This window comes from Bos mutus, chromosome 5 (assembly GCF_027580195.1).
Source record: "Bos mutus isolate GX-2022 chromosome 5, NWIPB_WYAK_1.1, whole genome shotgun sequence".
Classification (NCBI taxonomy): domain Eukaryota; kingdom Metazoa; phylum Chordata; class Mammalia; order Artiodactyla; family Bovidae; genus Bos; species Bos mutus.
Genome location: NC_091621.1, coordinates 114,441,025 through 114,452,372, shown reverse-complemented (window position 1 = coordinate 114,452,372; position 11,348 = coordinate 114,441,025). Strand labels below are relative to the sequence as shown.

Genomic DNA, 11,348 nt, shown 5'->3' with positions numbered 1-11,348 from the left:
ATTTTTTCAGAACTGCTGGCTGCCTTCACATTTCCTGGTGGAAGTGGGGCAGGTCAGCAGACAGCCCAGAGTTGTAGATAACTTTTGCCCACACATCATTCACTTTTGGGAGCGTTGGCTTGAAATTGAGGGGTGTGTGTGTTTATGTGTGTGTGTGTGTGTGTGTGTCTGGAACCGACGTGCCTTCCGTGAGCCTCAGAGATCCCTGTATTCTCTTCAAATGGGCTGATTACAACACAGAGGATGTGGACGGCGGAGTTTTTCCTGTTTGATGTCACACTGCTACCCTTTAAAAGTCTGAGGGGAAAAAAGGAGGGAATGCAGCTGAGGAGCCTCGGGCCAGAAACCAGCAAGGAAGAGGAGAAAGAAGCTGGCAGAGTCAGGGAGGCAGGGTCGGGTTTCAGACTCAGCACCGATCACTCAGAAAGCTGCGATGCTGGGGGCCCGCCTGGGGCTCTGGGTGTGCACCCTGAGCTGTGTGGTCCAAGCCTATCCCAACAGCTCCCCGCTGCTGGGCTCCAGCTGGGGCGGCCTGACCCACCTGTACACGGCCACGGCCAGGAACAGCTACCACCTGCAGATCCACGGAGACGGGCACGTAGATGGCTCCCCGCAGCAGACCGTCTACAGTGAGTGGGGCTCCGCCTACGCCAGGGGGAAGGGGGCTGCTCTGAGCATCCACCTGCAGGGCCTGGGGAGGCCTTAGCTGGGCCAGAGGGCGAATGCAACCTCCTAGACCCTCGTCCAGTGTGTGTGTGTGTGTGTGTGTGTGTGTGTATGTTTAGACCTCGGGAGAATATTCTGTCACCTCCTCAGTTAGTGTTTACTGGTTTCTCCCAACAGAATAATTTCCATCTTAACTAAAATCTGTCTTCCCACAAAGAGCAACCTCTTCCCCTTTGCCCTGTCCAAAGAGTCATAAAAATGTATAAATGATAGACAAGGAGGCTGGGAGGAAGAGAAGCCAGACCAGTCAGTAGACGCTGAGTTATGCTCATGAACGTTGGACTGGGTTAGCCTTGGAGGTTGTAAAGAGGATTCTTGTACCAGACCAAGGCTTGGGATAGATGAATCCAGGGGCTCTTTCCAACTCCAGGCTTCTAGTATTCTGGCCTTGTAAAAGTTCTCAGGAAAAATGCATCAAAGACTAGACTAGACAGCATTCACTGTCTTGATGAGTCTGACCCAGTGAATCCACACACCCATCCATCCACTCATCTATCCAACAACCTTACTGAGGGCTTCAGTGGTACCCAGGCTACTATGAGCCAGTGAGTCTTCTCTGTGGAGCTGAAAGGTCTACCTAGTAGCAAATTGAGCTGCTTGGAAACTCACTGAAAACATAAGACAATCAGAATGTTTTTAAAGATCAGGTTTGTGGAAAATTGGACCACAGTCTACAATAGTCAGCCAACTAGCTGTGCTTCCGATGTCCTCAGAAGGAAAAATGGGGTGGGAAGAGGATGGATGTTTAAAAAGACATGGTCTTCTCTTTTATGAAAACTAGTAAAAATTACTCTAAGGATACAGAAAAATGCCAACTGATTCAAAATTCAATCAGAGGAGTGAAAGAGTAATCACAATCTCTGTTTAATTTTAAAAAGTGTATTGTAGGAATGACTTGCCCTTTATTGCTGCACGGAATGATTCAGTAATTTTGCGATGGCCTTGCTGTATGCAAGACATTCATTCTGCTAAGAATCAAAGGGCCTTAAATGTGGTAGCAAGACAGATGAACATGCAAAGCCGAGAGTTCAGATCTCAAGTTCTCAGCAGATGGAGACGGGAGATAGGAAGAAGGTCTCCCCAAATACCAAACGGTTTCCAGAACTCAGGGGAATATGGTAGGATTCAGGCGTCAACATCTTGGGAGCCAAGTTTGAGCCACATGGCAAAAATCTGAACTAAATCGGGATACAGTTGTTGCCACCAACGGATCGCGTGTTTTATTCAATGGATACTTAGCAGCATCTGCAATGTGTCCGACATTCCCCAAAGCTAAGGTGACTTCAAAAGAAGACCCAGCCCTTCAAGCACCTCCAGGCTTCTAACCCTTCATGTCTTCCCGCTGTGAAGAGACTATTAGGAAACATGGTTTTGCACCTCTCATTGAGGGTCGTCCTCCCTTCAAGATGAGAGATGATTTTCGATGCAGGATAGTAGGGGAATTACTGTGATTCCCCTAGATGGAAAGGGCTGCAGACAATTAAAGACTGCTTCTAAAACTTATCTTCCTTTGATGAAAGGAAGCCCCCAAAGATGCATCCTGGTGGGGATGGGGGGAGGGCTGTGAGTGGTGCCAGAAGGGGGCGGGGCTTAGCCTACTGAGTTTGCAGAATGAATCAGAGAACTTTCCCTCTTGTAGCCACTGACCTCAGGCCCCCAAAAGGCACAGAGCGCTAGTTGGAATGAATTAAAATCAGTGAGAGGAAGCAAAGTGAAATGAACTGATTTCAGATCTTTTTTTTTTTTTTTTACAGAAATGTGCTTTCGTCATATATAGGTCCTAGCTAAGCCTGTGTCTCTGGCAATTAAGAAACCTGGGGAAGGGACAGAGTCAGGGGTGGGAGGGAGACACTTCTCCTAGTTTGTATAAACTTTTATATTATCCAGATCAGTTATCACATGTATCACATGTATCATCACATGTATCAGTTATCACATCAATGTATCACATTACATTACATTACATACATATAGATTACATACATATAGAGCATTACATACATATAGATAAAGAAATAGAGAGAGAGAGAGAGAGGTAGGCTAAGATAAAAAGTTACCCAAAAAGGAAAGAAGAAACACCGATACATGTAACGAGGTAGCACAGCTAAGTACCAAGCCGAGGAAGAATTTGTAATGACCTCCCCAGTGAACACCAAGCAATGCTGGAATTTTTGTAAAACCAACGATGGTTTTACACTGATGGAAAGATGTGGGGTGTATTTTCCCTCCTAATTATTTCCAGTAAAATGCAGTTCACTTGATTAATGTGCTTTACTAAATTCTTTTTTTTTAACTTTTATAAGTGAGGGATTTTGATGAATCATTGAGTGTTCAGCCCATCTTTGGTTTGTTGATCATTATTAAATTATCTGCTACAAGATGCTAGAACCTCAGGACTCACAGCTGTGAATAGGGAACCCCTATGAAGCCTGTATCTCCTCCCTACTATAAACAAGATCACCCTTTTGAATTCCGTGAGCCCCACTTTGTGGCAAGAGTAGCAACGAGATGCTTATTACTCCCAGTTAATATTTCTCTCTAGATCCTAAACTTTTTACTTCCTTCACCTTCCCCAGTGTCACTTTCTTTACATGAAGCTGAACCATCCTTGGGCTTTTTAATCTTTCAAAATAATATCTTTCTTTTGGGGACCCCAAAGCTATTTTGGAGAAGGAAATGGCAACCCACTCCTGTATTCTTGCCTGGAGAATCTCATGGACAGAGGAGCCCGGCGGTCTACACCCCATGGGGTCGCAAAGAGTCGGACATGACTGAGCAACTAACACACAACACAAAGCTGATTACACCCATCATCTTATTTATCACTTACTGGCCATGAGACGAGAATAGGGCAGAAAATTTTCTACTTTTACAGCAGAGGTTGAGGCAAATGGTCATAGTAACAATCACTGGTATTTAGAAAGTGTGTTTATAGTGGATAAAAATATTATCTCCTTACATCCCAAAGTAGACCAAATGGGGTAAATGATTGTGCTCCAAATGAGAAAAGAGATTCAGGAACACAGGTATCTGGCTCGTGGTCACATATGGTAAGTGACCTAAAGCACACCTGGACCGCATCCCACGCTTCTTCTGGGGTCAGGTACACGGACACGGCATCATGAAAGGAAATGTCCTTCACACCTGCCGGGCTCCAACAGATGTGGCCCCAGCAGCCAGGGGTTGGTTGATGCTTTCTTTCTGCCAAATTCTGCCCATGGGTCTGTGCAGACCTGCCTTGGGCCCCTGCACCAGGGAAGGAAAGCAGCTCTTGCCTTTGCTAGACTTCTGCATCGGCTCCCGTGGATTTGGTTCAAGCCTGCGCACCCTCACAGCAGCAGCTCCCTGTCCCTCTGCAGGCTGCCTTCTGTCCGCAATGGCCCTGGACACCACACACACCACCCAGAGGGACGCAGGCATCTGCCAGTGACGGCCCACATGATGGCCTGTTGTCAAGGGCAGGCCAGCCACCCTCCATGGAGCCTTCCATCTGCTAAACATTTTCAAGGCACTTTTACAGCATCATCCCTTTTGATCCTGCTGCAGCCCAGGGGAGCAGGCAGCACAGCTGTGAGACGAGAGCGATGACTTGCTGAGGCTACAACATTAGGAAGAGGCGTAACGGGGAACAGAATCTTAGTGTATGGGTTCCGGGCTGCTGGCTCAGAACCTCTCCCCTGACCCCCTCCAGGGCACCACGACCTGGAAGCCTCATAGCCATGGCCTGGATTTTGGCCCCTGATTGTGTCTTCTGAGGCTTGTTGTGACCTCAGTTGGAGATGAGCTCCTGGGCCGTGGGCAGAGGATGTCAGGGTCATGGATCGGAGTTTGAATATTGCCATAGGTTCCTCATCATTTAAGTTGGGAGGTTGCTATTTCCAATATTAATAGTGGTGACATTAACAACATAGCAGCTGGGGTTTTAAAAAATTCTTTTTTATTTCTTTAGTTTTAGTGCCCAAGGCATGTGGGATCTAAGTTCTCCAAGCAGGAATTGAACCTGAGCCCCCCTGCAATGGAAACTTAGGGTCTTAACCACTGGACCAGTAGGCAAGTCCCATAGCAGCTGTTTTGAAATTTTAAAATATATCAAGTACTCAGAGTACAACCTCTCAAAAACAGTTATGAAGTGTAATTTTTTTTCAGCTAGACTAAAAAATCATCAGGCTAGAAACAGCTTCTTGTTCTTTATGTTTCAGGTCTTCCCTCAACAGTAGCTGTAGATCTGAGACACCCCGACAGACGCTACTATGGAGGATTTCATATCCTCTGTACCTCCCATAACCCACCCCACATCCAGAAGCTTCTGTCAAGGCCAATCCTTAGCCACACTTGGAAACCAATGACCGCTCCACTTGGGCTTCTTTCTGGGCTTGCTCTCAGCCTCACGGCCTCTGCCTGTCATCATTCTGACTGCTCTGAGCTCACCTAGGGTCTGAGCACTGCCTGTAGCTGTCCTTGGAGGGCTCTGCATGGAGCCCACATGGGGTATATCTGGGGTGTAACTCACCCAGGAGGTGAAACCACTTACTGGGCACACAGGCCCGATGTTCACAGCTCTCCAGGCTACCTTTCTAGAAGACCCCTGCCTGAACTACCTCCCTGGGGACTCTGAGGCCAAATGAGACATGTGGGGAACAATTCTCTGGTCGGCTAAGGGAAGAGACCCTGAGACTTAAACAAATGATCCTAGTAGAAAATGTCAGGAAATTAAACAGCATTTGGGGAGGAAGTCTTGCTCAATTATCACTCGCATCACACCTTTTATGGTCTACTTGTACCCTTGCTACAAAACAGAAACTTTAGACTTTATTTAACTAGTCACTGGTACTTCTTAAAACTGCAAGTCTCCACGGGGGTGGGCAAGGGAGTGGGGGGTCACACTTAGAGCTGCTGTCACTTACTCAGGGTGTAAGTAGTGTGAATGGCTGTCAGGCTTTTGTCCAGGGCTAGGGGCTTATTCATTTGTTATTTCTGGCTGTGCTGGGTCTTCACTGCAGAGCGTGACTTTCTCTAGTTGCGGCGAGTGGGGGCTGCTCTTCATTGCAGTGCAAGGGCTTCTCATCGCAGTGGCATCTCTTGCTGAGGAATATGGGCTCTAGAGCGTGTGGGCTTCGGTGGTTGTGGTGCCCAGGCTTAGCTGGCCCGCAGCATGTGGAATCTCCTGAACCAGGGATCGAAACCATGTCCCCTGCATTGGCAGGTGGATTCCCAACCACTGGATCACCAGGGAAGCCCCAGGGCTAGGTTTTGAGAGAGGCTACCCCTGGGGGAGAGGGGCACCAGCAAGTGAGAAAAGGAAAAAGAATAGTGATGAAGAAGCAAGAAGTAATTCCCTGCATCCATTCAACACGGAAAGCTAAACCACCTGTTTCTCCACCCTAGAGAGGCATAAACTTATTAACACAGGTGATGAGGTACATGCTCTGATGGGGTGAGGCATTGTTTGGAGGGGCTGAGAAGAAAGAACAGTCCATGCAGATGAGGGAGATTAGAAAAGTCTCCATAAAATGGTGACATATGAGCCTGGCCTTGGAGCATGAGTGACCTGGATACACAGAAAGGAGAGGAGAAGATTCACACAGAAAGGGTGCTGACTGCCGCCTCGCCGGCTCCACACAGCTGTCTCGGTGGAGGATCAGGCTCCACGTACAATCTGGATTCCTGAAAGACATCTGGGCATAGATTTCAAAATCACAAAAGCTTGGGAGAATGTGACCACCATGGCAAACATTAAGCAGTATGAGCCAAGGACTTCCCTGGCGGTCCAACGGTTAAGATTCTACACTTCCAATGTGTGGGGGAAGGGGGGACACAGGTTCGATCCCTGGACGGGGAACTAAGATCCATACTGTCAAACAATAAAAGTATGAGCCAAACAAAGGGGACAACAGAGTCCAGGGAGAGAGAAACGTGTTGGCACGGGTAGAAGAATGCTGGGAGCTTGGGGTGCTCCCTACAGGCAGGGGAGAAACAGGAGGCAAGGCGGAGGGGAGGGGCGTGGGGAAGTGGGAGTCAGAAGAGGCTGAACAGGGACAACTGTGAGGAGAGTTCTGTGAAGTCCTCACCCTGCCCCTTCAGATCAATCAAGGCAGGCTTCTTGGAGGTGGGGACCACATGTGAAGCCAGGTTTGGACCTGAATGGTTTTCTCCACAGGCGCCCTGATGATCAGGTCGGAGGATGCCGGCTTCGTGGTGATAACAGGTGTGATGAGCAGGCGGTACCTCTGCATGGACTTCACAGGCAACATTTTTGGATCCGTGAGTTTCTTTCTGTGCTGGGTTATTATTTGCAAATACTTATCTCACAGCTCTGGCAAAACATAGAACCTTATAGCTTAAAGATTTCCACCTGCAGTGTATCTTGGTGATCTTTTCACTGAGGACTTTTACCCATCTAAGTATCAGATGCTCTGGTTTATACAACTGGGGTCTGAACCCAGTAAGTCCAGCTCATGGTTCCTGGGCTCTCAGCTTCTAATCTGACCTGCCCCCCTTTGTCCCCATTTTTGTACCTGGCACAGCACCTTGTCTGCAGCCCAGGTCCTCACGTCACATCCGTTCATATTGTAAAGTCCGTTAGAAAGAAAGGGTGAGGAGCCACTGGCATCTCATGATGTTGTTCCTAGATGTCCGTGTCCTTGGGCAAGTCCTCTATTATCCGTCAATTTCAGTTTCCTGACCTGGAAGAAGTCAAGGGTGGGGATGTGGATCATATGCCCTGTGGGCTTCCCCCAATTCAAGGTCTGTAAGGAATTCTCTCTGTCCCAGCTGTGACAGCTGCTCTGAGCTGGAGAGCAAGGGCTTTTCTGACCTACAAGGCAGCACTGCCGTTCCAAACATCATGCCTTAGAACAGGAGCAGGAAGGCAGAGCCCCGGAGCTCCTCCCACCAGAAATTCCAAGACAGCAATTACTTTATGTTTTGCTTGCTGTGTCCCAGCACCCACCATAGAATCTGACCCAGAGCAGATAAATATCTGTTGAACAAATATAGATAAATAGATATGAAAATACCTGTTGACCACATACAGGCATATAGAGAGTTCTCATCTTTAAAATACTGACTTCCTGGACTTTGGGGCTTCCCTGGTAGCTCAGTCGGTAAAGAATCTGCCTACAGTGCAGGAGACCTGGGTTCAAACCCTGGGTGGGGAAGATCCCCTGAAGAAGGAAATGGCAACCCACTCCAGTATTCTTGCCTGGAGAATTCCTCGCACAAAGGAGACTGGCGGGCTACAGTCCACGGTGTCACAAAGAGTCAGACACGACTCAGTGCCTAACACTTTCTTTCCTGGACTTTGAGGATTAAATGGCATACTCTGCAGAGGTCCCAGCAGTCACTGGGCAAAACCCAGCCCCAGTGAGTGGCTGAGTGAGGGCTTGCCTAGGTCATCTGGTGATGAAGTTCATGTCCTGAATTCGCACGTTCTGTCTCGGCTGGGAGCACTCTCACTTATGCGGGGCCCCACAAACCTCACCCCACCTTTGTCCAGGTGAAAAGGCTAACCCAAGTCGCCGCTGAGCCCAAAAACGGTTTAAAGGGCAGTGACAGGGCAGGACGAGGCTGCATGGAAGTCGGCCTCCCTCCAGAAAGCTAGTTTTGTCCAGCGTGGCTCCAGGCAGCCACAGGCCGCCAGTGAGTCCCCAGGCGGGCCAAGAGGAACCGCGCTGGGGGCCGGGTAGCTTAGAAATGAGTGGAAATCCCTTTTGCCCAGCAGGGCACGAAGGGGTTTTTAAGGCACGGCTCTTGCAGAGTGGGTGGGAGGGATGGGGTCCCTGGGGTGCAGCTGGTCGCGTCCAGTCCCCGCAGGCTCCAGGCTCACCCCAGTCGCCCCGCCCCGCTTGCAGCATCACTTCAACCCGGAGAGCTGCCGGTTCCGGCAGCGGACACTGGAGAACGGCTACGACGTGTACCACTCGCCGCAGCACCGCTTCCTCGTCAGCCTGGGCCGGGCCAAGCGCGCCTTCCTGCCGGGCACCAACCCGCCCCCATACGCGCAGTTCCTGTCGCGCAGGAACGAGATCCCGCTGCCGCACTTCGCCGCCACCGCGCGGCCCCGGCGCCACACGCGCAGCGCACACGACGGCGGGGACCCGCTCAGCGTGCTCAAGCCGCGCGCCCGCGCCACGCCCGTGCCCGCCGCCTGCTCCCAGGAGCTGCCCAGCGCCGAGGACTCCGGCCCTGCCGCCAGCGACCCGCTCGGGGTGCTCCGCGGACACCGCCTGGACGTGCGCGCCGGCTCCGCGGGCGCCGAGCGCTGCCGGCCCTTCCCCGGCTTCGCCTAGGGCGCCCGACTTGGGAAAGCCACATCGTCTCCTGGGGGACAGGTTCCCCTGCCACCCCCAGCACAGGAGGTGGAGTGGAGTGGCGGCTCCCTCTCCGGGAAGACCGGCACTCCCTGCTCCAGGGGGAATCGCCCTTTGAGGCCTGCGGGATGGAACTCCTCACCTTCCTCATCCCACCTCTCCACGCACCCCTGGGAGAGAAGGTGTCCCCACCCACTCTCCTCTTCCCCCTCCTGTCCTCTCCATCAGTCCAATCATTAAGAACAAAGGCTTAGGGACTTCCCTGGTGGCCCAGTGGTTAAAATTCAGCCGTGCCAATGCAGGGCATGTGGGTTCGATCCCTGGTGGAGGAACTGAGATCCCACATATCTTGCGGGCCAAAACAAACAAAATTTAAAAAGCAACAAAGGTTTAGGCAGTTTATCCCCTCAACACGCCCACCTCTCACCCAGGGAGGTGAAGGGGAGACCCAAGCCAGCAGATCCTCCACTACCCACAACTTTGTGTCATCTGCCTGGACCCTGCTTGACCCTGACCTGAGAGGACACTAACAGATGGACTGGGCAGTCCTACTCGCAAACATCCTTAAGCATCTCTGGAAAAGCCTGTCCACAAGATTGGCGGTAGGCTGGTCAAAATTTAGCCAGAATGACTCCTCAGAGACCGGAGGCAAGGGATCAAGGTGGAAACATCCCCTCCCTACTGGGCGGTCCCCCTGCCCTGCCCTGTCCCTCTCTGCAACCAAAGCCTGAGGCCCAGAGTGAAGCCTGCGACCCTGACACAGCTCTGCCTCCTGGACCGCCTCTGGCTTGAGTGAATTGAGCCTGAGGAGGGGATCCAGTCTTGGCTCCAGAGAATCTACCCTGCTAGGATTTGTTTTTCCAAGGGGAAAAAAATTCAAACTCTGCTTAGAGGCGTTTAGCTAAGTCTCTGCTTCCAGGTTGAGTGGCAATCCCAACTACACAACTGTTGCAGGGAGGGGCCTTGAGAACACTACTGTGGGTTCTGGGGTCTTTGTGGCAATTGTGCCCTTTCATGAAGTGGCATTGAGGATCCTGGGGAAAGAAATCCAGGACTGGGGACCCCAGTGCAGGAGTTAGAAAAAGCCAGCACTGTCAGCTCTTCATCACCACCCTACCTGCCCTGCAGCCATGGCCAGAGGCTTAGCTAGGCTCCTAGGCCGGCATGTCTGGGTGTTACTCCACTTTGAAGTTCTGGGGGCACCAAAGACAGTTTTCAGTCCCAGAAGCCCCAGTGGCATCCTGAGGAATACCAACTCTCACTTACAGACGATGGAGCACCAGGCAGGGCACTGATGACTTAGGCATCCTCAGGGGCCCCGTTCCTACCTCTGTTTCAATGGCCACCTGAAGAGGAGAATGTGGGCAAGCAGGGCAGATCTGAATAGCAGCTTCTTCCCAGTCACCTCACCACCCTCCTTGCCGCCCCCCACTTCTCATCATGCACCCAATCGTAGAAACTGATCCACTGTCCTCGCCTGATGCTTTAGGCTGAAGGACCGGTTCCTATTTTGAAACACTCAGACTGTGTATGACACTAAATAGCAGCACATGGCAACTGTTTCCTCTATAGTCTTCATTTCCCATCAGAGATACTATTATACTGTTTAAGAGCTACTGGAGAACTCCATGGAAAGGACTTTGGCAGAAAACTGGTTCTTTGGGGTTTTCTCTTTGGCAGAGTCGAGGGAGCCCCACAGTCTTTTGTCCCTTAGCACATGGCAATATTTATTTATTTATTTGGAAGATTTTGCCTCTCGCTCTGTATTTATAGATATTTATAAAAATGTAACCCCACCCTTTTCCTTTCTTCTGTTAAAAAAAATAAAATTTATCTCAGCTTCTCTGAGTGTTTCTTTTTTTGTATGCGTACATAAAAATATATCAAAACATGAGAATAAAAGGAATTATGGTAGAGGAGCACTGGGAAAATGTAGAGAAAGCAAAGTTGAAAAAAAATCAGAACTTTAAAATATTCCAGGTTTTCCCCATACACAAACGAACTCAGTAATTTTGACTAATTCAGACAGAATTCTGGAAAACAAAGAAAAAATTTTAATCGTGATTATATTTCTGATCACTCTAGCTTGTTGTTTCCTTCAAAGAAAGAAAATTTTCTATTTGAAAAATACCCACAGACACAACAACATCAAGATCCCAGTAACCCTCTGAAGGAAGACGACACATTCCAGGCTCTGGACAAAATAAGGGGAAATGGCCCACAGTCCAGAGAAAATGCAATCACTAGAGACCAGCCATTAGATGAGCCAGATCCTGGAATCAGTGACAGGAACTTTGAAGCAGTTATGATAAA

The 11,348-nt window shown here is 49.9% G+C and overlaps 1 protein-coding gene across 1 annotated transcript; it reads left to right on the top strand.

Annotated features, from left to right (window-relative positions):
- The first annotated feature begins 279 nt into the window (after positions 1-279).
- Positions 280-11,316, top strand: FGF23 (fibroblast growth factor 23). The gene is made up of 3 exons (XM_070371764.1): positions 280-629; positions 6,884-6,987; positions 8,577-11,316. The coding sequence occupies exons 1-3, from the start codon at positions 434-436 to the stop codon at positions 9,012-9,014; spliced, it is 738 nt and encodes a 245-aa protein (XP_070227865.1). The 5' UTR covers positions 280-433; the 3' UTR covers positions 9,015-11,316.
- The last annotated feature ends 32 nt before the right edge of the window (positions 11,317-11,348 follow it).